Source organism: Macaca thibetana, chromosome 19 (assembly GCF_024542745.1).
Source record: "Macaca thibetana thibetana isolate TM-01 chromosome 19, ASM2454274v1, whole genome shotgun sequence".
NCBI lineage: Eukaryota > Metazoa > Chordata > Mammalia > Primates > Cercopithecidae > Macaca > Macaca thibetana.
Window position 1 is genome coordinate 45,042,145 of NC_065596.1, and position 25,274 is coordinate 45,067,418.

The 25,274-nt window shown below is 51.8% G+C and overlaps 2 protein-coding genes and 2 long non-coding RNA genes across 6 annotated transcripts; 2 read left to right on the forward strand and 2 right to left on the reverse strand.

The window, feature by feature from the left end:
* Nucleotides 1-6: 6 nt before the first annotated feature.
* LOC126942125 (cytochrome P450 2A12-like) lies at nt 7-1,336 on the reverse strand. The gene has a single exon (XM_050769362.1). The coding sequence runs from the start codon at nt 1,334-1,336 to the stop codon at nt 1,013-1,015; it is 324 nt and encodes a 107-aa protein (XP_050625319.1). The 3' UTR covers nt 7-1,012.
* Nucleotides 7-24,192, reverse strand: LOC126942068 (cytochrome P450 2F5-like). 3 transcript variants are annotated; one of them, XR_007721488.1, is made up of 8 exons: nt 24,120-24,192; nt 23,594-23,770; nt 22,857-22,992; nt 14,853-15,043; nt 14,141-14,281; nt 1,905-2,063; nt 504-1,471; nt 7-202 (listed from the first exon to the last, which is right to left on the reverse strand). XR_007721488.1 is itself a non-coding variant. In XM_050769262.1 (7 exons), exons 1-7 carry the CDS (start codon nt 24,138-24,140, stop codon nt 1,388-1,390), a joined length of 909 nt encoding a protein of 302 aa, XP_050625219.1. In that variant the 5' UTR covers nt 24,141-24,192; the 3' UTR covers nt 7-1,387. The 3 variants fall into 3 exon arrangements, 1 of the variants encoding a protein (XP_050625219.1); XR_007721489.1 differs by having other exon boundaries at nt 7-340; XM_050769262.1 differs by having other exon boundaries at nt 7-1,471.
* LOC126942158 (uncharacterized) lies at nt 1,995-3,668 on the forward strand. Its single transcript, XR_007721510.1, has 2 exons — nt 1,995-2,069; nt 2,627-3,668. It is a non-coding gene; the product is annotated as an uncharacterized LOC126942158 (long non-coding RNA).
* LOC126942160 (uncharacterized) lies at nt 23,380-24,826 on the forward strand. The gene is made up of 2 exons (XR_007721513.1): nt 23,380-23,582; nt 24,073-24,826. It is a non-coding gene; the product is annotated as an uncharacterized LOC126942160 (long non-coding RNA).
* Nucleotides 24,827-25,274: the final 448 nt, after the last annotated feature.

The following is a 25,274-nucleotide window of genomic DNA, read 5'->3' on the forward strand; positions in this document are numbered from 1 at the left end:
TCCATCTGCAATTTAGGGCCTTTATTGACCAAGGAGGGTACGGAGGTTTGAGGGCCAGTGAGCCCACTACAGCGGAGCCTGACCTCAGCAGGCCACTAGCTGGAGCTGGAAGGCTGGGGGGACACTGCCCAGGCCAGTGAACTGCAGGTGAGGTTGATGGTGCCAGGGTTTACCACAGGGAGCAGGAACCTCTGTAGGGTGGCTATAAGGAATAGGAAGATCTCCAAGTGAGCCAGGCCTGCGCCCAGGCACATCTGCTTTCCCAGGTACACGGGTGCATAGTGAGCACCATGCACCCCAGAGCCGGTCCAGGCTGGTCCCCTTCCTCCCCTGCCCGCACCTGAGGCAAAGGGCATGAAAGGGTCATTGCCCTGGAACTTGCCCTTGTCCAGGAAGTTGGTAGCGTTGAAGCAATCTGGGTGTTTGAATTGAGTGGGGTCAGTGTGCAGTCACAAGCAGGGGAATCACAAAGGTGCCCTGGGGGTACATGCAACTAGGTTTACCTGTGGGCTTGGTGAGCATGTGCACCTCCTCCATCCAAGGCCCTTTTTAAAAGCCCAAGGGAATAGGCCAGGCAGGTAGCTCACGCCTGTAATCCCAGCACTCTGGGAGGCCGAGGAGCATGGATCACGAGGTCAAGAAGTTCGAGACCAGCCTGGCCAACACAGCGAAACCTGTCTCTGCTAAAAACACAAAAATTAGCCAGGTGTGGTGGCAGGTGCCTGTAATACCAGGTATTTAGGAGGCTGAAGCAGGAGAATTGCTTGAACCCAGGAGGCGGAGGTTGCAGTGAGTTGAGATCATGCCATTGCACTCCAGCCTGAGCGATAAGGCGAGACTGTCTCAAAAAAAATAAATAAAGTCAAAAAACAAAAACCGAAGGGAAGGCAGGCCTGCTATCCTGCTCCAGGAGTAACTGATTGTGCTTCAGTTTGCACAGCGCACACCCACTGATTCTGGCTGATCTCGGAATACACCTCATGCACCCGGGCCCCGCACAGGATTCCCAAACTCAGTGGGCACCTTTGGGCAGACTGGCTGTGCAAGTGGGTGTTGAGGGTGAGCGCGGTAGCCCCAGCGGCACCACGCTGATGAAGCGCTGGATCTGGAGCAGCACTGCGTTGGTGTAGGGCAGTCGCTGGTGGTCGTCCGGGCTTGGGGCGCGCCTCCACCCTACTACAGGGTCCAGCTCCTGCACCTTGGCTGGGGCCGGGGTAGGCTGTGAGCTGCGCACTTCCAGGACCCTCCAGCCATCCCCAGACCGCAGCCTCCCATTCTGGGTCTCCGGCTTGCAAACCTGCCACCTCTGGGTACTTAAGCAGAACGAGGAGTCCATAGCACAGGGTGGTGCTCGTTTCGGTGCCACCAAAAAAAAGGTGTGTCATCATTACTGACGTCTCCTCCTGGAAGTGGCTCTCTGGGTCCTGCTGTTACTGTGGGCAGAGGAGACGCGCTGCTGCGTGCCAGGCACCTGTTGGTGGGAGGCAAGGATAGAGTTTAGGGAACTGGGAACCACGCCTTACCCATCTGGTCAAGCAATTGATGAAATCGCGGGGCTCCGCCGGCTGCCGCATCTGCCAGTGTTGTTGGATTTGCTCAGAGATGAAGACCCACAGCTCCGAAAGTTTCGGAAGATTCGGCGGTGCCGGCCTGGGAGCCAGTCCATGAGGGACGGGGAAATGTACATCTGGAGAGAGACGGTCTCAACAAGGGCCCTGGACGAGGCCACTAGGTCTTAGTTTCCCTTCAGGGAGATTGGACCAGGACATTGATATTGGAGGTTCTAGAACTCTTCCAAGAATTTAACTGTCCCATTCTAATGATCCACTGTAGGTAGGTCTGTGTACTCGGGATTTGGCATAAGGCTGGACGCACAAGGGAGAGACTGTGGCCGGCCCTCTCACCTCGCCCCATCTGGAGCTCATGATGCGGAAGTTGTCACTGAAGAGGTTCAGGAGCCTCAGGAACTCCGGGTCCCCGTAGCCATAGCGGTTCCCGAAGACAAGAACAGATAACATTGGATACAGCATTATCCAGTAGTCGCATGGGGTCAAACGGGGCTCCTGGGGGTAGGAACAGGACGGTGGTCATAATGCGTGGTCCTGCCCCCAGCCAGCCCCATGGGTTTACTGGCTTCCTTCCACCCAAATACCTTCCCGTGGCCCCATCTTGGCAGTCCAAGGGCCACTCCCACACCAGGCCCTTCTGCCCTCCCAGCCAGGCCGCACCAATGGTGGCTTGCATTTCGTCTAGCAGACAAGCCGCCTCCTCCAGGACATGCGCCTGGATGGTCCGTGTACCTAACCCCAACTCCTTCAGCGCTCCAACTGCAAAATTGCGCAGTGTCCACCAGCGCGGCCCGTTAGAAAAGAAGATTCCTGTGGTAGGGACAGGAAAGGAGGCGGGCCCGGGAGTCGGCCACGCCCCATCCAGGAAGCGCCAGGTCACTGGCTACATCCCTTTCAGGGCCTCCGACTCCTGCGGCCGACTTCCTGCGCTTTGCTTCTTTACCGGACCTCTTAAGTGCCCTATCCACACATTGGCCCCGCGTTTGCTGGGCTCGATTGCTGACCTTGGCTGGCTCTCGGGCTTTGACTCTTAGGCTCTTCTCTCCTCTTGGCTGCAGGATGAACCTCGATTCGAACCTTACGCTTTAGCGCCGCCGCGCCCTCTCTCGGCCGTTTGCACCTCATTAGCTGGAGTCTCCATTAGGCCCCGCCCCCATTTGCCCGCCTCTACCGTTTACGGGCCCAGCCTGAGGTGTGCAGGCCGGCACGGCCAGCGCCCGGGCCTCACCGTGTCCGCGTGTGAAGCGTTCGAAGACTGCCATGGACCCGCGGCCGGAGAAGGCATCCGCCTGTAGCACTAACGCGTCCCGCAGCGCTGCGTAGCCGCACAGCACCACGGCAGGGCGCGGGCCCAGCTGCACTGTGAACACCGGGCCCCAGCGGCCGGAGAGCTACAGGGAGCCGGTGCTCAGCTGGTGTCCATCAGGTTTCTCATCGGAGCCCTCGCCCCCAGCTCTCTCTTCCTTCAGACCCAGGAGTCCTCGTCTCGGGCCCTCATTCTTCAGGCCCAGGAGTTCAGATCCCCAGCTCCTTCCTCCCTGAGATCCAGGAGTCCAGGCCCCCACTTCCTTCTTCCCTTGGGACCTAGAAGTCCAGCTTCCCAGCCCCCTGCACCCTCAGAGTCGGGCTTTTGGGCCCTCAGTACTCAGCCTCCCCACCTTGAACCAGGGGAACAGACCCTCTGCTCCCCTCTTCCCACAACCTGATTTCCTGCTCTGGGCTCCTTCCTTACCACCCAGTGTCCCGACCCCAAGCTCTCCACTCCCTAGTCTCCTTTCCTAGAACTCAGGAGTCCTGAGCACTCATCCTTCCTGTCCTTCCTCAGGGTCTTAGAGTACAAGCCCTTAGCTGTCTTCATTCAGGAGGAGTTCTAGTCCCCAGCCCCACCTCCACGGATCCAAAATTCCGTTCCCCCATTCCTGTAGGGAATGGAGTGCGTGGTCCATGCCTCCGGACTGCAGCTGCAAGTTCCCTAGCAATAGGAATGGCCTGGGCCGGGGAGGTAGGGACCCTCGCATCTGAGCGCGGCACCCACCCTACCCCCACCGCGCCAGCGCCAGCGCCAGCACCAGAAGCCACAACAGCAGCGCTGCGATACCCGTGATCATCATGCCTGCAGTTCTCCACGCCTGGACCTCTATTTGATTTCCAAAAGGTCTTGGGTGGAGCAGGGGCGGAGACCCGACGTGGGAGGAGTGGGCGTCTCTGGGCTGCTCATTCCGTGGATTCCCCAACCAGACGCCTCCACCCTGCCTCCAGCCCTAGTGGAACTGTGCCCTGGCTTCCCCCCGGCCCCCAGCCCTAGTGGAACTGTGCCCTGGCTCCCCCTGGCTTTTTTTGTGTGTGCCTGCCTCAGCCTGCCCTACTTAGCAACTTTCGTGCACCAGCATTTTCATGTCAACACACCTGGCCAGCAGGTGCAGCCTCCTGAGCCCCTAGCACCTCTGAGTCCAATTTACTCGGCCTGCAGGTGTGTATTCCTCAATCTCCGGGCCACCTCTGGGCCCCCTGAATGCTGTACCCTGGACCTCTGATTCCTAAATACACACTGACTCTCAAATACACTTCTTCTTCTTCTGTTTTTTTTTTTTTTTTTCTTAGAGTTTCACTCTTGTTGCCCAGGCTGGAGTGCAGCGGTGCGATCTTAACTCACTGCAACCTCCATCTCCCAGGTTCAAGATTCTCCTGCCTCAGCCTCCCGAGTACTTGGGATTACAGACATGCACCACCAGGCCCGGCTAATTTTTGTATTTGTAGTAGAGACGGAGTTTCACCATGTTGGCCAGGCAGATCTCAAACTCCTGACCTCAAGTGATCCGCCTGCCTCGGTCTCCTGAAGTGCCGGGATTACAAGCGTGAGCCACTGCGCACGGCTCAAATAGCCTTCTAAAGCCACCCCTGACACTCCTGCGCTCTGTGCCTGTGATTCCTAGGAGCTCACACCTGAGCCCTTGTCACTTCCACCCCTGACACTCCTGCGCTCTGTGCCTGTGATTCCTAGGAGCTCACACCTGAGCCCTTGTCACTTCCACCCCGACACTCCTGCGCTCTGTGCCTGTGATTCCTAGGAGCTCACACCTGAGCCCTTGTCACTTCCACCCCGACACTCCTGCGCTCTGTGCCTGTGATTCCTAGGAGCTCACACCTGAGCCCTTGTCACTTCCACCCCTGACACTCCTGCGCTCTGTGCCTGTGATTCCTAGGAGCTCACACCTGAGCCCTTGTCACTTGCATTGTTCTTGGGACCCTGTGTGCTACGCTTGTTCCCCAAGAGGGGGCAGACTCAGGCCTGGATGGGCCAGGGCTGGGGTGGTGGGAGTGGTGAGGTTGGGGCTGTATTTGGAACAGACTGTTCAGGAATGTGGTCCACCCTCCTGCCTGCCCCTGCTTGGCCAAATCCAGCCTTCCTCTGAGTGCCTGGCACAGGGCCCAGACCTGGGGAGGTGGGAGGACTGTGCAGAGCCTAGGACTGGCATTGTCTCTGGGAGGGTCTCTCTTGTGTATCTCTGTTTCATCTCAGTCTCACTTGCTCTCCCCCTCCCTCCCTCCCCTCCCTTTCCCTTCCCTCTTTTCTTTCTCTCTCAGAGTCTGGCTTCTGTCCCCCAGGCTGGAGTCCATGATACAGTCATGGCTCACTGTAGCCTCTACCTCTTGGGATCAAACAAGCCTCCCAACCTCAGACTCCCAAGTAGCTGGGACCACAGGTGCACACCACCACGTCCGGCCAATTTTTGTATTTTTTGAGGAGACAGGATCTCATTGTGTTGTCCGGGCTGGTCTCCAACTCCTGGGCTCAAGCAATCTTTCTGCCTTGGTCTCCCAAAGTGCTGGGAGTATGGGCGTGAACCAGCGCACCCCGCCTCCCTCACTCTCAGTCTCTGTGTTTCTGTGTTCATCGCTCTCTCCTCTTTCTGTCTCTTCCCATCTCACTCTCTTTTCTCTCAGTCTCTCCCTCTGTTTGTGTCTGTTTTCTGTCTCTCTTTTCAGTATGTCTGTGTCTTCCTCTCTCTCTATCTCCCCCAGTCTGTGCTTCCCTTTATCTCATCCTGGCACTTCTGGGCCTCTCCTTATTTCTTCAGGGTGCCTTTCTGCGTGTTGACCCCCTTGTGCCTCCATATTCTGCCCTGCCCTGTCCTGGGTCTTCCTACCTGTCAGCCTTTCTGGAACCTGGTGACTGACAGGGGTTGTGGGGCAGGGCCCCTGCTCAGAGGTGCTGACTCCACGGACAGTGGGGGTGTGGCGGGGACCGGTTAAGCCGCATCCTCCCCCAGCCCTACCCCACCCTCTGTGACAGGCTTTAATGGATCCTCTTTATCATGGCCTCTGGCTCTCTCCCCAGCTCCTGACTCTTCCTCTGTTTTGCTCGGGTGGGCTGTCCTCCGCAACGTCAGCTCTTCTAGAGCAGGGATTTTGTCTGGTTCGCTTCTGTATCCCAGCGCTTAAAACAGTGCTCAGTACAGCAGTAGGCACTTAGTACATATCTGTTGAAAGAATGTTCAATTTTTCTTCCTCCCTACTTCTGTTTTTTTTATAGAGACAGGGTCTTGTTAGGTTGGCCAGGTTGGTCTTCAACTCTCGGTCTCAAGCAATCCTCCTGCCTCAGCCTCCTAAAGTGCTAGGATCACAGGCGTGAGCCACCGTGCCCAGCCTCTTTCTTCCCTCCCCTCCCCTCTTTTCCCTTTCTTCTTCCCTCCCCTCCCCTCTTTTCCCTTTCTTCTTCCCTCCCCTCCCCCTCTTTTCCCTTTCTTCTTCCCTCCCCTTCCGTCTGTCTTGTTCTGTTACTCAGGCTGGAGTACAGTGGCACCATCACAGCTCACTGCAGCCTCGACCGCCTGGGCTCAAGTGATCCTCCCACCTGAGCCTCCCAAGTAGCTGGGACTAGAGGTGCGTGCCACCATGCCTACCTAATTTTTAAAATATTTGTGGAGACCAGGTCTCATTATGTTGCCCAGGCTGGTCTCTAACTCCTGGGCTCAAGTGATCCTCCTGCCTTGGCGTTTCTATCTCTTTGTAATTAGACTGGATTTCTTTGTTTCTCTCTTTCTTTTTCTTTTTCTCTCAGGTCTCTCTATCTCTCTTCATTTCTGTTCTCTTTATTTATCTTTGTCTTTCCTCTCTCTGGACATCGCTGTCTTCCCCTTTTCTCAGTGGCTCTCTTTCTCCTCCCGGTCTCTGTTTTCCAGGATCTCTCTGCCATCCCTGCGTTATCTGTCTCTTCCTCTTCCTCTCCATCTCTTTTCAGGGTCTCCACGTGTTTTTCTCCATCATCTCTCTCTGCCTGTCTTTCTCAGGACCTCTGAGTCTATTTCTCCCTCTCTTCTCCCACCTCTGTGTCCCTGGCTGGGCCCTGGGGCCGACCCTGGTCAGCCTGTGATGGGAACAGCATGGGGATTAAAGAGCTGACATCTTAATCCCCACGTGGGGACCACCTACAAGCCTCACTCCAGCCAGCCCCATGCTCAGCAGAGCGTGTCCCAGTTTCTGCATCGCCTTGGGGAGACCCCGTTCAGGGTAGGGCCTCCCAGGCCACCTCCACTGATGGCTGAGGGGCCAGTTCCACTCTGCCTGAATCTGGCTCAATGTGCTTTGGGACGCCTGCCCAGCGAGAACAGCCATTGCCAGCAGGATGTTAGGGTATTAGGTTGGGTCCCAGGTTGGGAGGGTACATGCCTGAGGTTGCTGTCCACCCCAAAGGGGAGAATTTCAGTGAGAGGGTGGGAGGGCCGAGTGCAGTGGTTCACGCATGTAATCCCAGCACTTTGGGAGGCTGAGATGGGCAGATCACTTGAGGCCAGTAGTTCAAGACAAGCCTGGCCAACATGGTGAAACCCCATCTCTACTAAAAATACAAAAATTAGCCAGGCACAGTGGTGCGTGCCTGTAATTCCAGCTACTCGGGAGGCTGAGGCACGAGAATCACTTGAGCCCTGAAGGTGGAGGTTGCAGTGAGCTAAGATCGTGCCACTGCACTCCAGCCTGGGCAACAGAGCAAGACTCTGTCAAAAAAAAAAAGAAAAAAAGAAAAAAAAAAAAAGAAAAGAGGGGGTGGGGATTGAGGGAGAGGAGCCTCAGTCCTCGGAACTCCCACTGTCATTGCTCATCTGTCTTTCTCTGGTCATTTCTCTGTTTCTTTCCATTCTCTCTCTCTCTCGATTCCCCCTGCCTCCCATTTCTTAGCGTCTGTGTTTCTCTGCTTTTCTCTGTATTTAATGGTGTCTTCCTGTTTCTTTCTGGGTCTCTGACTTGTGAATTAAAAGGTAGCGATTAGAAGTGCAGTGTCTGAGTAGGGCATGGTGGTGTGCACGGGTTGTCCAGAACTTCGGGAGGCTGAGGCTGGAGGATCACTTGAGGCCAGGAGTTCGAGACCAGCCTGGGCAACATAGTGAGACTTCCTCTACAAAAAATAAAAAAAACATTATCGGCTGGATGCAGTGGCTTACGCCTGTAATCCCAGTACTTTGGGAAGCTGAGGCGGGTGGATCACCTGAGGCCAAGAGTTCGAGACCAGCCTGGCCAACATGGTGAAACCCTGTCTCTACTAAAAATACACACACACACACACACACACACACACACACACACACACACACACAGAGATGGGTGTGGTGGCGGGCACCTGTAATCCCAGCTGCTCGGGAGGCTGAGGCACGAAAATTGCTTGAACCCAGGAGGTGGAGGTTGCAGTGAGCTGAGATCAAGCCACTGCACTCCGGCCTGGGTGACAGAGCAACACCCTCCCTGTCTCAAAAAATAACTCAAAAAATAAACATAAAAGTAATTTAGCCAGGTGTGGTTGTGGTGCAGCCTGTAGTCCCAGCTACTCAGGAGTCCAAGGTGGGAGGATTGCTTGAGCCTAGGAGGTTGAAATTTCAGTAAGCTGTGATTAAGCCATTGCATCCCAGCCTGAGAGACAGAGTGAGAGCTTGTCGAGAGAGAGAGAGAGAGAGAGAGAGAGAGAGAGAGAAGGAAGAAGAAGAAGAAGAGGAAGAGGAAGAAAGAAGAAGAAGAAGAGCAGTGTTTGTAACCTCGGAGTCTGAATTTAGATCCCAGCTCTGCCTGTTTCTGTATGATCTTGGGCAACTCACTTCACCTCTCTGAGCCTCAGTTCGCTCATCTGTAAAAACGTGATAATAATACTGCTTTGTGGCCAGGTGTGGTGGCTCATGCCTGTAAATCCCAGTGCGTTGGGAGGATGAGGTGGGAGGATCGCTTTAGACCAGGAGTTCAAGACCAGCCTAGGCAACACTGCAAGACTCTGTCTCTACTAAAGATTAAAAAAAAAAAAAAATTAGCCAGGCACAGTGACTGTAGTTCCAGCTACTTGGTGGGCTGAAGCAGAAGCAGGAGGATCAGTTGAACCCAGAAGTTCAAGGTTGCAATGAGCCTTGAATTGTGCCATTGCACTCCAGCCTGGGCACCAGAGGGAGACCCTGCCTATAAAAGAAACAAGCAGGCCAGGCGCAGTGGTTCACGCCTGTAATCCCAGCACTTTGGGATACCGAGGTGGGCAGATCATGAAGTCAGGAGATCGAGACCATCCTGGCTAACACGGTGAAATCCTGTCTCTACTAAAAATACAAAAAATTAGCCGGGTGTGATGGCGGGCGCCTGTAGTCCCAGCTACTTGGGAGGCTGAGGCAGGAGAATCAATTGAACAAGGGAGGCAGAGGTTGCAGTGAGCCAAGATCACGCCACTGCACTCCAGCCTGGGTGACAGAGCAAGACTCTGTCTTAAAAAAAAAAAAAGCCCCCAAATCAAACCAAAGCAAAAAATACGGCTTTGCCTCATAGGGAGACCTAAATGAGGCATTCAGACAGTGTGCAAATAGGGAGTGTCATTTAGTGTCAGTATTTGTTCCTTCTTAGCCTCACTTTCCCCTGCTTCCATCTCTCTACTGTGCCCTGCATCTCTTGCATATTCTGATATCTCTCTGCTGTCTCCTCCTCCTCCTCCTCCTCTCCTCCTCCTCCTCCTCCTCCCCTCCCCTCTTCTTCTTCTTCTTCTTCTTCTTCTTCTTCTTCTTCTTCCTTCTTCCTTCTTCCTTCTTATCTCTGCTATCTTTTTCTTCTTTTTTTTTTTTTGAGACAGGGTCTCACTCCGGTCTCCCAGGCGGGAATGCAATGGTGCAATGATAGCCCATTGTAGCCTCGACCTCCCAGGCCCAAGCAATCCTCCTGCCCCACTTTTTGTAGAAGCATGTCTCACTCTGTTGCCCAGGCTGGTTTCAAACTCCTGGGTTCAAGTGATCCTCCTGCCTCAGCCTCCCAAAGGGCTGGGATTACAGGTGTGAGCCACCTCACCTGGTCCTGCTGTCTTTTTCTCTGTCTTGGTCTCTCTGCCTCTCTGGTTTCAGGTCCTTACAGCCTTTACCTTCAAGTCTGTCACCAGGATACAATTTCTCCCACCCTAGCCACCCTAAAGGTGAGGGCAGAACTGTGGGGAAAAGAAAGAAAGATCAGACTGTTACTGTGTCTATATAGTAAGAAGTAGACATAAGAGACTCCACTTTGTTCTGTATTTGAGATGCTGTTAATCTGTGACCCTACCCCCAACCTTGTCCTTGCAAGAGACATGTGCTGTGGTGACTCAAGGTTTAACGGATTTGGGGCTGTGCAGGGTGTGCTTTGTTAAAAAAGTGCCTGAAGGCAGCTTGCTGGTTAAAAGTCATCACCATTCTCTTAATCTCAAGTACCCAGGGACACATACACTGCAGAAGGTCGCAGGGACCTCTGCCTAGGAAAGCTAGGTATTGTCCAAGGTTTCTCCTCATGTGATAGTCTGAAATATGGCCTTGTGGGAAGGGAAAGATCTGATTGTCCCCCAGCCTGACACCCGTGAAGGGTCTGTGCTGAGGAGGACTAGTATAAGAGGAAAGAAGGTCTCTTGGCAGTTGAGATACAGAAAAGCATCTGTCTCCTGCCTGTCCCTGGGCAATGGAACATCTCGGTGTAAAACTGTAAAACACGATTGTATGTTCTGTTTACTGAGAAAGGAGAAAACCGCCTTAGGGCTGGAGGTGGGACGTACTAGCAGCAATGCTGCTCTTTATGCACTAAAAAGGTTTATGGAGATGTTTGCATATGCATATCAAGGCACAGCAATTTTCCTTAAACTTATTCATGTCGCAAAGATCTTTATTCATATGTCTTACTGCTGACCTTCTCCCTACGATGATCCTATTATCCTGCCACTTCCCTTTTCCTAAGATGGTAAAGATAATGATCAATAAATACTGAGGGAACTCAGAGACCCGCCGGTGCGGGTCCTCTGTATGCTGAGCGCAGGTCCCCTGGGCCCACTTTTTCTTTCTCTATACTTTGTCTCTGTGTCTCATTTCTTCTCTCAAGTCTCTCGTTCACCTAACGAGAAACGCCCACGGGTGTGGAGGGGCAGGCCGCCCCTTCACAGAACTAGCCAGTGTCTCCCTCTCTGCAGCCAGCTCCCTTCTGCCATCCTAAATGACTGTCATCCTCCCTTTAATTCAGCCAAGACTGGTTTGAATCTATTACAAATGTACTAAGAAATGATACAAAAAGCCCAGAAAAGGGCGTGCCATAGAACAAGCTCTGTGGGTACACATCTTCCCCACATCTGCCTCTGCCCTGCAGACCGGGTACAGACTGGAGGGATGGGGGATGGGCACGCGGCAGGCACAGCGTGCAGGGAAGACAGCGTGACTGCCAGAGGGACAGGGGCAGACCGTGGACCAAGAAGGAGCAACCCGCATGGGCGGGCCTCATCACCCACAGGCTAATCTGGAAAGGCCGGGGCATTAGCACGGGAACAGGCACAGCTGGAAAGGCCGCGGCAAATTGCCAGGACCTGAGCTGAGCCGGGTCAGGTCGATGTCCTCGGGCGCACCCAGCGGCTGCAGCGAGAAGCTCTGCAGGATGGCGGTGAGGTACAGAAAGAGCTCCATGCGCGCCAGCGACTCGCCCAGGCACAGACGGCGCCCTGTGGGGGTGGCAGGGTGGGGAGGGGCAGTGAGATAAGATGAAGTTAGAGGCTGCAACCCCACATTCCCAGAGGAAAACATAAGAGGAAAGGAAGACAACAGCTGGGGACGTCACAGATTCACCCATCTGAAGATCTGGGAAAGATACTTTAAACTGTGGAGTGGAATGACCCGGGCTGCTTGGGTTCGAATCCCGGCCCTGTCACTACTAGTTTTGTGATCCTGGACAAACCACACTTTCTGGGTATTTAAAATGGGGCTATGAAGGCTGGGCGCACTGGCTTAGGCCTGTAATCCCAGCACTTTCGGAGGTCGAGGGAAGAGAATCTCTTGAGCCCAGGAGTTTGAGAGCAGCCTGGGCAACACAGCAAGATCCCGTCTCTAAATATATATATATATATATATAATATATATATTTTTTAAATGTGCAAGGTGGCACATGCGTGCAGTCCCAGCTGCTTGGGAGGCTGAGGCGAGAGGATCACTTGGGCCCAGGAGATCAAGGCTGCAGTGAGCCATGATTGCACCACTGCCCTCCAGCCTGGATGACAGCAAGACCCTGTGTCAGAAATGAAAATAAAAGGAGGGATAGTAATAGTGCCTCATGAGGCTGCTGTGAATGGTAAACACAGGGAAAGCAGTGAGGTTATAAGTAGCTTACCATGGGCCATGCACTACTCTAAGCGTTAGATCACCATTAATTCTAACAACTCCAAGAGGCAGGCCTTAGTATATCTCCATTTTATAGATGTGGACATTGAGGCACAGAGAAGTGAAGTAACATACCCAAGGCAACACAGCTAGGGGGTGACAGATGGGATGCAAATCCTGCTGGAATCTGGGCTGCACATTCCCAGAGGAAAACATAAGCTCTTAGCTGGGCTCTTGTACAGCCAGCACTTGATGCATAGTAGGCAACATGGTAAGTTACCTATTATTATGTCAGTTTTTTGTTTTTTCTTTTCCTGCCACTGAGTAAAGAGGGAAGTATTTTTCAGCAGGGTAAAGAGGAAAGCCAGAAAAAACCCAAAAAACAAAAAACAAACAAACCCCCCCCCCCCCCGAACCACCTCAACTGCGCCACCCAGTGGAGAGGTAGACAATGACCACTCCCAAGTTCAATTATTATTTTTTTTTCTTTTAAACATTTTATATATTTTTTGGTTTTGGCTAGTCAGTATTTTTTATTGTAGAGAAAGGATCTCGCTCTGTTACCCAGACTGGAGTGCAGTGGCGTGATCATACTCAGTGTAACCTCAACCTCCTGAGCTCAAGCGATAATCCCACCTCAGCCTCCCAAGTAGCTGGGACTGCAGATGCCCGCCACCACACCCAGGTAATTTTAACATTTTCAGTAGACAAAGGATCTTGCTATGTTGTCCAGGCTGGTCTTGAACTCCTGGCCTCAAGTGATCCTCCCGCCTCAGCCTCCCAAAGTACTGGGATTACAGGTGTGAGCTGATGTGCCTGGCCCAAGTTAAATAATTCTTATAATAATTATTTATTTTTTTGAGATGGAGTTTTGCTCTTGTTGCCCAGGCTGGAGTGCAATGGCGCAATCTTGGCCCACAGCAACCTCTGCCTCCTGGGTTGAAGTGATTCTCCTGTCTCAGCCTCCAGAATATCTGGGATTACAGGCATGTGCCACCATTTCCTGGCTAATTTGTTTTTGTTTTTGTTTTGAGATGGAGTCTCGCTCTGTCACCCAGGCTGGAGTGCAGTGGCACTATCTCCCCTCACTGCAAGCTCCGCCTCCTGAGTTCACGCCATTCTCCTGCCTCAGCCTCCCGAGTAGCTGGGACTACAGGTGCCCGCCACCACACCTGGCTAATGTTTTTTGTATTTTTAGTAGAGACGGTGTTTCACCGTGTTAAGCAGGATGGTCTCGATCTTCTGACCTCGTGATCTGCCTGCCTTGGCCTCCCAAAATGCTGGGATTACAGGTGTGCCTTCCTGGTGAATTTTGTATTTTTAGTAGAGACAGGGTTTCACCATGTTGGTCAGGCTAATCTTGAACTCCTGACCTCAGGTGACCTGCCCGTCTAGATCTCCCAAAGGGCTGGGATTATAGGCGTGAGCAACCGCTCCTGGCTGTTAAATTATTATCATTATTTTTTTTTGAGACAGAGTCTCGCTCTGTCACCCAGGCTGGAGTACAATGGTGCAATCTCGGCTCACTGCAACCTCCGCCTCCCGGGTTTAAGCGATTTTCCTGTCTCAGCCTCCGGAGTAGTTGGGACTGCAGGTGCCCGCCACCACACCCAGCTAATTTTTGTATTTTAAGTAGAGACGGGGTTTCACCATATTGGTCAGGCTGGTCTCGAACTCCTGACCTCAGGTGATCCGCCCACCTCAGCCTCCCAAAGTGCTGGGGTTACAGGTGTGAGCCACCGTGCCCAGCCCCAAGTTAAATTATTAATCAACCTCCCTACCTCGCTTCACGAGGATTTTAGTCACTACTTGCTTATAGGAGCAGAGTTGAGAGGAGGAATGAATGTCTGTACATCCAAAGCTGAGACTGGGTGGAAGGAAGGAGTGAGAGGATTTGGCAGGTGGAATTAGGATGAGGAATGTAGGTAGAAATTGGGCCAGAAAGACTCTGCTTCCTGCCCTTACCAGCTGAGAAGGGCATAAAGGCTGGGCTCTTCTTGAAGGACTGATTGGCATCCAAAAATGCTTGGGGTTGAACTCCTGGGGTGTCAGGAACTGGCTGGGGCCGTAGTGGATGGTGTTAAGGAGGGTGATGATATCGGTGCCCTGTGTGGGTGAGGAGGTGGAGTTAGCAGTGTAGGACGGCTGGGAGGCTCCCAAACTAGTTTCCATTTTATCGGGCTGGGTGTCCCGGGGACTTGATAAGGGGTGGGTGGGTGGGGTATAGGACTCAATCAGGGGCCAGAGAAGTGTATCTAGGATTCCAAGTGATGGGTGCTATATGCTGTGTTATTGGGGACTTTGGCCGGGATGTGGGAAACCCCCATCCTTTGTGGGAGCAGATATGGGGTTTCTGGGAAAAAGGAGGGGTCCCTGAGAATAGCGTTTAGGCACAGGGGATCCTCAAGATGAAGTTCCAGACCCCAGGGCTTCCAGGGAGGGTTTCTAGGAAGGGGATTTGTCATGGGTCTAGTCCACTATGATATGAGATGGGGTTCTGGGAAAGGCCCCAGCTTCTGGATTTAAGGGTCTGAGATGTCTGTAGCTAGGGCTTGGGATGCCAGTTGCTAAGGCCTGGGGTGTTGATTGCTAGTGCCTGGGATACTCCTTGCGAGTTGCAAGAGCCTGCGATGCTTCCTCTTAGGTTGCCTGATGTCATTTGCCAGGCCTAGCATACCTTGGGTATCAGCAAGCCAGAAAAGGCTGTGTCCCGAGTGAGGCGGTGCGGCAAGTTCATGGGGATGATGTCTGCAAAGCGCCGCACCTGGTGGATCACCGGGTCTGTGTAAGGCATGGTACTGCGGTCCTCCAGTGCCGCTGGCAGTCGCGCGCCTCCCACTGCGAGGTCGATCTCCTCCTGCACGCGGGCTGGAAGGGGTGGGGGAGGAGGGGTCAAGGATATCAGAGGCGCGACAGGGCAACCAGGCTGGGAAGAGGTGTGTGCTTGTGTGGGGAGGGGTCTAGTCAAAGCCTCCAAGCGCGGGGCGCCACTTGGGGCGCACGTGAGAATTAGCTAGAGATGGCCCGCTGGGTGGCTCATGCCTGTAATCCCAGAACTTGGGAGGCCCAGGCGGACGGATCCCTTGAGCCCAGGAGTTTGAGATTCTAGGGAAAAGAAAGAGAGATCAGACTGTTACTGTGTCTATGTAGAAAAGGAAGACATATGAAGTTCCATTTTGGTCTGTACTAAGAAAATTGTTTTGCCTTGAGATGCTGTTAACCTGTGACTTTAGCCCCAACCCTGTGCTCACAGAAACATGTGCTGTATGGAATCAAGGTTTAAGGGATCTAGGACTGTGCAGGATGTACCTTGTTAGCAATATGTTTACAGGCAGTATGCTTGTTAAAGTCATCGCCATTCTCCATTTTCGATTAACCAGGGCCACAATGAATGGTGGAAAGCCACAGGGACCTCTGCCCAAGAAAGCCTGGGTATTGTCCAAGGTTTCCCCTCATTGAGACAGCCTGAGATATGGCCTCATGGAAAGGGAAAGACCTGACTGTCCCCCAGTCCGACACCCATAAAGGGTCTGTGCTGAGGAGGATTAGTAAGAGGGAGGCTTCTTGTGGTTGAGATAAGAGGAAGGCCTCTGACTCCTGCATGTCTCTGGGAACAGAATGTCTCAGTGTAAAACCCAATCGTATTCCGAGATAGGAGAAAACTGCCCTGTGGCTGGAGGCGATATGCTGGCGGCAATGCTGCTCTGTTACTGTTTGCTACACTGAGACGTTTGGGCAGAGAGAAGCATAAATCTGGCTTACGCACACATCCGGGCACAGTACCTTCCCTTGAACTTATTTGTAACCCAGATTCCTTTGCTCACATGTTTTCCTGCTGACCTTCTCCCCTCTATGACCCTGCTCTCCTGCCGCATTCCCTTAGCCGAGATAGTGAAATTACTAATCAATAAATACTGAGGGAACTCAGAGACTGGGGCCGGTGCGGGTCCTCTGTATGGCACCAGTCCCTTGGACCCCACTGTTCTTTCTCTATACTTTGTATCTGTGCCTTATTTCTTTTCTCCGTCTCTCATCCCGCCTGACGAAATATACCCACAGGTGTGGAGGGGCTGGCCCCCTTCATCTGACGCCCAACATGGGTGCCTTTCTTTAAGGTGAGGGTACGCTAAGAAAATGAGCATTGAGGACAAGTGGATGAGAGATTCCCGAGTACGTCCGTGGTCAGCCTTGCAGTAAGCTTGTGCGCTTGGAGGAACCCAGGGTAACAATGGGACAAACTGAAAGTAAATATGCCTCTTATCTCAGCTTTATTAAAATTCTTTTAAGAAGAGGGGGAATTAGAGCTTCTACAGAAAATCTAATTACGCTATTTCAAAGAAGAGAAGATAGCATTTCAATTTCTGATGCCCCTGAAAGCTGTATAATAGATTCTGAAGAAGAGGCAGGGACAAAATCCCGGAAAGTTCACATTGTAAATATGTAGCAGAGTCTGTAAAGGCTGGGTCAACTCAAAATGTTGACTACAATCAATTACAGGAGGTAATATCCTGAAACATTAAAATTGAGAGGAGAAGATCCAGAACCATTGGGGCCATCAGTGCTAAAACCACAATGGCCACCTCCTCCTCAGTGGAGTGAAAGCTGGGGGAGGGAGCCCGAAACCCCGCTCGCTGCGACTTGGCTCACTGCGCCCATTATTGCGCAACCTGCAGTTCATTATGGTAAAAGAGCAATTCAGACTCACCCGGCAGTGTCCTGTCTGGGTTGAACAGTGGCTGCTCCCTAAGAAAAAGTTGGGGGCGCTACATAAAATAATTAAAAGAACTATTTAAAAAAGGGCATGTTTCACCCACTTTCTCTCCTTAAAATTCTCCAGTGTTTGAAATTCAAAACAAATCCAGCACATGGCGCATGCGGACTGACTTAAGAGCTGTTAATGCTGTAGTTCAACCCATGGGGGCTCTCCAACCCGGGCTGCCCTCTCTGGCCATGATCCCCAAAGACTGGCCTTTAATTATAATTGATCTGAGTCTGGGTGTGGTGGCTCACATCCGTAATCCCAGCACTTTGGGAGGCTGAGGCGGGCAGATCACGAGGTCAGGAGATCTAGATCATTCTGGCTAACATGGTGAAACCCCTCTCTACTAAAAATACAAAAAATTAGCCGGGTGTGGTGGCGGGCACCTGTAGTCCCAGCTACTAGGGAGGCTGAGGCAGGAGAATGGTGTGAACCCGGGAGGCGGAGCTTGTAGTGAGCCGAGATTGTGCCACTGCAGTCCAGCTTGGGCAACAGAGCGAGACTCCGTCTCAAAAAAAAAAAAAAAAAGATTGATCTGAAGGATTGCTTTTTTACCATTCCTCTGGCAAAACATGATTTTGAAAGTTTTGCCTTTACTATACCGGCCATAAATAATAAAGAACCAGCCACCAGGTTTCAGTGGAAAGTGTTACCTCAGGGAACGCTTAATAGCCCAACTATTTGTCAGACTTTTGTAGCTCAAGCTCTTCAACCAGTTAGAGACAAGTTTCCAGACTGTTACATCATTCACTATGTTGATGATACTTTATGTGCTGCGGAAACGAGAGACAAATGAATTGACTGTTACACATTTCTGCAGACAGAGGTTGCCAACGCAGAGCGGACAATAGCATCTGATAAGATTCAAGCCTCTACTCCTTTTCATTACTTGGGAATGCAGGTAGAGGAAAAGAAAATTAAACCACCAAAAATAGAAATACGAAAAGACACATTAAAAACATTAAATGACTTCAAAAGTTGCTAGGAGATATTAACTGGATTCGGCCAACTCTAGGCATCCCTACTTATGCCATGTCCAATTTGTTCTCTATCTTAAGAGAGGACCCGGAATTAAACAGTAAAAGAACATTAACTCCAGAGGCAACTAAAGAAATTAAATTAAAGAAAAAATTCAAGGCTGGGCGCGGTGGCTCAAGCCTGTAATCCCAGCACTTTGGGAGGCCGAGGCGGGCGGATCACAAGGTCAGGAGATCGAGACCACAGTGAAACCCCGTCTCTACTAAAAATACAAAAAATTAGCCGGGCGCGGTGGCGGACGCCTGTAGTCCCAGCTACTCAGGAGGCTGAGGCAGGAGAATGGCGTGAACCCAGGAGGCGGAGCTTGCAGTGAGTCGAGATCGCGCCACTGCACTCCAGCCTGGGCGACAGCGTGAGACTCCGTCTCAAAAAAAAAAAAAAAAAAAAAAAAAAAGAAAAAATTCAATCAGCACAAGTAAATCCCTTGGCCCCACTCCAACTTTTGATTTTTGCTACTGCACATCCTCCAACAGGCATCATTGTTCAAAATACTGATCCTGTGGAGTGGTTGTCCTTCCTCACAGTACAATTAAGACTTTTACATTGTGCTTGGATCAAATGGCTACATTAATTGGTCAGGCAAAACTACAAATAATAAAATTGTGTGGAAGTGACCCAGACAAAATCATCGTTCCTTTAAACAAGGAACAGGTTAGACAAGCCTTTATCAATTCTGGTGCTTGGCATATTGGTCTTACTGATTTTGTGGGAATTATTGACAATCAATACCCAAAAACAAAAATCTTCCAGTTTTTAAAATTGACTACTTGGATTTTACCTAAAATTGCCAAATGTAAACCTTTAGAAAATGTTCTGATGGTGTTTACTGATGGCCCCTCGAGGCCAATCATATCATAATTGTACGGGCCAGACTCACTCATATTCACAGGCCCCATCTATCTTGCCCATTAATCCGGCCTATGATAGTGATTTAACTGAAACACTGGACCAGATTTATAGAAGGTTTGAATCACCCTATCCATGGAAATGGGGTGAAAAGGGAATTTCATCACCTCAACCAAAGTTAGTCCTGTGGTCCTGAACATCCAGAATTATGGAAGTTTACTGTGGCCTTGCACCACATTAGAATTTGGTCTGGAAATCAAGCTATAGGAACAAGAGATCGTAAGCCATATTATACTATCAACCTAAATTCCAGTCTGACAATTTCTTCGCAAAGTTGTATAAAACCCCCTTATATGCTAGTTGTAGGAAACATAGTTATCAACCAGATTCCCAAACTATAACCTGTGAAAATTGTAGATTTTTTTCCTTGCATTGATTCCACTTTTAATTGCAGCACCATATTCTACTAGTGAGAGCAAGAGAGGGCGTGTGGATCCTGTGTCCATGGACCAACCGTGGGAGGCCTCGCCATTCATCCATATTTTAATGGAAGTATTAAAAGGAATTCTAACTAGATCCAAAAGATTCATTTTTACTTTGATTGCAGTGATTATGGGCCTTATTGCAGTGACAGCTACTGCTGCGGCTACTGGAATTGTTTTACAATCCTCTGTTCAAACTGCAAAATATGTCCATGATTGGCCAAATAATTTCTCAAAATTGTGAAAATCTCAGACCCAAATAGATCAAAAATTGGCAAACCAAATTAATGATCTTAGACAAACTGTCATTTGGATGAAAGATAGGCTCATGAGCTTGGAACATCATTTTCAGTTACAGTGTGACTGGAATACGTCAGATTTTTGTATTACACCCCAAGCCTATAATGAGTCTGAGCATTACCGGGACATGGTTAGACACCACCTACAAGGAAGAGAAGATAATCTTACTTTAGACTTTTCAAAATTAAAAGAATACATTTTTGAGGCATCAAAAGTCCATTTAAATGTGGTGCCAGGAACTGAGGTAATCATGAACACTGCTGATGGCCTTGCAAATCTTAACCCGGTCAGTTGGGTTAAAATCATTAGAAGTTCCACTATTGTAAATTTCATAGTAATCCTTGTATGCCTGTTTTGTCTGTTGTTAGTCTACAGGTGTATCCAGCAGCTCCGAAGAGACAGTGACCAGCGAGAACGGGCCATAATGACGATGGCGGTTTTCTCAAAAAGAAAAGGGGGATATGTAGGGAAAAGAAAGAGAGATCAGACTGTTACTGTGTCTATGTAGAAACGGAAGACATAAGAAATTCCATTTTGATCTGTACTAAGAAAATTGTTTTGCCTTGAGATGCTGTTGATCTGTAACTTTAACTCCAACCCTGTGCTCACAGAAACACGTGCTGTATGGAATCAAGGTTTAAGGGATCTAGGGCTGTGCAGGATGTGCCTTGTTAACAATATGTTTGCCGGCAGTATGCTTGGTAAAGTCATCGCCATTCTCCATTCTCGATTAACCAGGGACACAATGCACTGCGGAAAGCCACAGGGACCTCTGCCCAAGAAAGCCTGGGTATTGTCCAAGGTTCCCCCCACTGAGACAGCCTGAGATATGGCCTCATGGGAAGGGAAAGACCTGACCGTCCCCCAGCCTGACACACATGAAGGGTTTGTGCTGAGGAAGCCTCTTGCGGTTAAGAGGAAGGCCTCTGACTCCTGCATATCCCTGGGAACAGAATGTCTCGGTGTAAAACCTGATCATACATTCATTCTATTCCGAGATAGGAGAAAACCGCCCTGTGGCTGGAGGCGAGATATGCTGGCGCAATGCTGCTCGGTTACTCTTTGCTACACTGAGACGTCTGGATGGAGAGAAGCATAAACCTGGCTTAGGCACACATCCGGGCACAGTACCTTCCCTTGAATTTATATGTAACCCAGATTCCTTTGCTCACATGTTTTCCTGCTGACCTTTTCCCCACTATCACCCTGTTCTGTTGCCGCATTCCTTTAGCCGAGATAGTGAAAATAGTAATCAATAAATACTGAGGGAATTCAGAGACTGGGGCCGGTGCGGGTCCTCCGTATGCTGAATGCCGGTCCCCTGGGCCCACTGTTCTTTCTCTATACTTTGTCTCTGTGCCTTATTTCTTTTCTCCGCCTCTCGTCTCGCCTGACGTGAAATACCCACAGGTGTGGAGGGGCTGGCCCCTGTCAGAGACAAGCCTCGGCAACATGGTGAAACCCCGTCTCTAAAACAAAATAGAAAAATTAGCTGGGCATGGTGGCGCACACCTATGGTCCCAGCTACTTGGGAGGTGGAGGCAGGAGAATCGCTTGAACCCGGGAGGCAGAGGTTGCAGTGAGCCGGCATCGGGCCACTGCACTCCAGCCTGGGCGACAGAGCGAGACTCCGTCTTTTTTTTTTTTTTTTTTGAGATGGAGTCTCGCTCTGTCGCCCAGGCTGGAGTGCAGTGGCGTGATCTGGGCTCACTGCAAGCTCCGCCTCCCGGGTTCACGCCATTCTCCTGCCTCAGCCTCCCAAGCAGCTGGGACTACAGGCGCCCGCCACCTCGCCCGGCTAGTTTTTTGTATTCTTTTTAGTAGAGACGGGATTTCACCGTGTTAGCCAGGATGGTCTTGATCTCCTGACCTCGTGATCCGCCCGTCTCAGCCTCCCAAAGTGCCGGGATTACAGGCTTGAGCCACCGCGCCGGGCAAGACTCCGTCTTAAAAAAAAAAAAAAGGGGGGGGGGAATAATAATTAGCCAGGGCCTGGGAGGAAGTGCGTCAGTGAGGGCAAAAGGTTGGCTTGTGCAAGGCCCTGGGCATTGGGTTGTGTGGGCGGGGCTTCCAGGAGGCCTGGAATCAGGACCTGATGGGATTTCAGGAGCAGTTTTGGGACCCTGCTGGCTGGACAGTGGATCGAGTGGGTGAACTGTGCAGGAGGGCTGGAGATCAGGGGCAGAACAGGGGATATACCCAGAGGTGGAGCTTGGGGAGGTGGAATAGCAGACAGAGCTGTGTGTGTGGGCCAGGCCGTGTGGGAGAAGTAGGGTTCCCTGGCAGGTGTGTGGCTGGGGCTCTGGGGCAGGGCTCTGGGAGGACTGTTAGCTGGGCTCTGAAGCCGGAGGTGGATCTATGCAGTGGTGGACACGGTCGGAACAAGGCAAGACTAAGCGGGTGGAGGTGGGGAGCAGTGGCTGACACCTGTAACCCCAGCACTTTGGGAGGCCGAGGTGAAAGGATTGCTTGAGCCCAGGAGTTGGAGACCCGCCAGGGCAACACAGCTAGACCTTGTCTGTACAAAAAATAAAAAGTTAGCTGAGTGTATTGAGTGTGGTGGTGCACACCTGTACTCCCAGCTATTGAAAAGGCTGAGGTGGGAAGATCTCTTGAGCCCAAGGAGCTGCAGTGAGCTGTGATTGCACTACTGTACTCCAGCCTGGGCGACAGAGTGACTCTGTCTCAAAAACAAACAAAAAATTAAGCAGAGCTGGGTGCAATGGCTCATGCCTGTAATCCCAGCACTTTGGGAGGCTGAGGCGAGTGGATCACTTGAGGCCAGGAGTTCGAGACCAGCCTGGCCAACTTGGTGAAACCCTGTCTCTACTAAACATACAAAAATTAGCTGGATGTGGTTGTGTGCACCTGTAATCCCAGCTACTTGAGAGACTGAGGCAGGAGAACCCCTTGAACTCGGGAGGCAGAGGTTGCAGTGAGCCGACCGAGATCACACCACTGCACTCCAGCCTGGGTGACAGAGCGAGACTCCGTCTCCAAAAAACAAAACAAAAACAAAAACAACTAAGCGGGTGGGATCTGGGTCAGGATTCGGGCAGGCTGCGTGGACCTCATGGTCTGTGTGGGTGGGATCGGCCTCCGTGTGGGTTTGTGGGTTTGGCTGTGGACTCCTGGGGTCAGCAGGAGGCTATCTCAGACCTGGGAGGCGGGGCTGGAGGCGGGGCAGTGGCTCCCTGCTCTGGGGTGAGGCTGGAACACATGGGCACCTCCGCGCTGCTGTGTGGGTGGGCCTTACCTTGAACTTTCGGGTACTTCATGAGTGCCAGGAAGGCGTGGCGCAGCGTGGTGCCCACCGTCTCGGTGCCGCCAAAGAGCAGGTTATGTGTGGTCATCAGCAGGGTATCCATGTGGAAGTGGCTCAGTGGGTCCTCCTGCCCTGGTGGAGGGGTGGGGACGTGAGCCAGGGATGGAGACCCCTTCCCTCTAGACCAGTAGGACTGCTGCTGGGGGCCCATTCAGTCCCAGCTGGGTTTAACTTTCTTTCCCTAGGAGAGCTGGGGAACGCAGAAGGGCAGGGCTGGGAAAATCTCAGCTGCAGGGCCTACAATTAACTTCTTGGATAGAGCTTGAATGACTTCTTGTGTGTTTTTTTTTGTTTTTAAATATGTTTTATGTATGTATGTATGTATTGCAGAGACTGAGTCTTACTATATTGTCCAGGCTGGTCTCGAACTCCTGGACTCATGCGATCCTCCTGCCTCGGCTGCTGGGATTACAAGCTTGAGCAACTGCGCCCCCCGCGCCCTCCCCCGCCCCGCCCCGCCCCACCTCCTTTGATGACTTCTTAATGAGCTGTAATTGGAGGTGGCTGTGAGTGGCTCCTGGCTCCAGCCCAGCTGGGCCAGATGCTTCAGCTTCTCCAGGGAGAAGGTCCCCCAACCCTGCCCCATCGGGGGTCCCTGTGGGTTTGAGGCCGGGGCAGCAGGAGAATTTCAGGTCAGACTAGAGGTGGGATTTCCAGGTAGGGATTACCTCTGCCGTCTTGGTGAGGAAGCAGTCGATGAAGTCCCGGGGAGATCTGGGGTCTAGAGAGGCCTGGTGGTCGTGGACGCTGTGGGCGATGAGGTCTCTCAGGCGCTTGAAGTTCTGGAAGATGCGTTGGTGCGGCCCGGGCACCCAGTCCAGGAGGCTCGGGAAGATGTTGTACAACTGGGGACCAGAGTGGGAGGGTTTTGGAGGAGGACGAAGTGTGTTCAGGCGAGAACGGAGTCTGTGTGGATTAGGTAGGCAGGGACTGGGTCTCCAAAGGTAGCCAGGTTATGGAGAGGCCGGGGTTGGGGTTGGGGTTGGGGCTGAGGGAGAGTGGGAAGGACCGAATGGCGGCCATAAATGCTCATGGGAGGGGAGTGGGCGTGGCCGTGTAACTCTGGGCGGGGTCAGATGGGAGGGGCGGGCCCTGGGAGGGCCATTCGCAGCCCTTTCCCCGCCCACTGTTTCCTCTCCATTCCTAGGTTCTGGGGACCCCACACCCCGTCCCTGCTGGACTCAGTTGGCTGACCTCGCCCCAGGGGCTGCTCATGATTTGGAAGTTGTCATTGATAAGGCGGATACTGGTGAGCAGACGCTCATCATCGCAGTAGAAGCAGCTGTGGAAGAGCACGGAACAGATAATGTTGGACACTGAGTGACTCAGCACAAACGTGGGGTCAAAGGGCTCGCCTGAGGGTGGGGAATGGAATGGATCAGGAAGACGCGATGTGCAGCCAACCGGACCTCATGCAGCAACACCATTAATTTGCACAACATCCGACTCAAGCATGGCAGCGTGTCTTGCGGTGCAGAGCACAGGCACATGGTCACAACATGCTGCTTAACAACACCCCAAAAGCATGTGTCAATGCCACAGACAGCACAGAACCCACAACTTCCTGCAGCACATCCACAGCAACAATACCCAACCACAGAACCGGCTATTCTTGGCAACACAACACACAGCACGCAACATAGCACAAGGCAATCATCAGGCATCACGGAACACAACAACACAGGGCAACAGAACACCCAGCGAATAGGATCACAGTAGATGCTAACACTGGACACTCGGTGATCTAACAACCAGCCCGGAAACATCCCAAGACACGGTAACCACACACTAACACATCATGCCAGCATACAGCTCCATAATCCTGCCACACAACACACACTAGTACACAGCAACCCAGCAGACAGCACCGAACGCACGATGTGACATCACAACACGTACAATCAAGGCAGCAGAACAAAGGCCACACTATGCAGCAACGCAACAATGTTGGCAGCCAGCAGATGACACAACGCAAAACCACATGCAGCGCCTGACAACTCTACAATCTCACCCAGAAATAACACAACACCTAGCATCTGGCCGTCCAACAGCTGAACAGACCATAGTAAATACCGAACAGCACATTTCTTTCTTTCTTTTTTTTTTGAGACGAAATCTCGCTCCACCACCCATGCTGGAGTGCAGTGGCACGATCTCGGTTCACTGCAACCTCCGCCTCCTGGGTTCAAGCAATTCTCCTGCCTCAGGCTCACAAGGAGCTGAGATCACACCCGGCTATTTTTTTTTTTTTTTTTTTTGTATTTTTAGTAGAGATGGGGTTTCACCATGTTGTCCAGGCTAGTCTGGAACTCCTGACCTCAAGTGATCCGCCCGCCTTGGCTTCCCAAA

Bases quoted from the DNA above. Each gene is read 5' to 3' on its own strand.
- LOC126942125 (XM_050769362.1), bottom strand. From the start codon at position 1,336: ATGGACTCCTCGTTCTGCTTAAGTACCCAGAGGTGGCAGGTTTGCAAG.
- LOC126942068 (XM_050769262.1), bottom strand. From the start codon at position 24,140: ATGAGCAGCCCCTGGGGCGAG. The intron at 23,771-24,119 runs GTCAGCCAACTG...TCTGGTCCCCAG, and splicing joins TGAGCAGCCCCTGGGGCGAG to TTGTACAACATCTTCCCGAG. The intron at 1,472-1,904 runs GTGAGAGGGCCG...TCCCACCAACAG, and splicing joins TGAGCTCCAGATGGGGCGAG to GTGCCTGGCACGCAGCAGCG.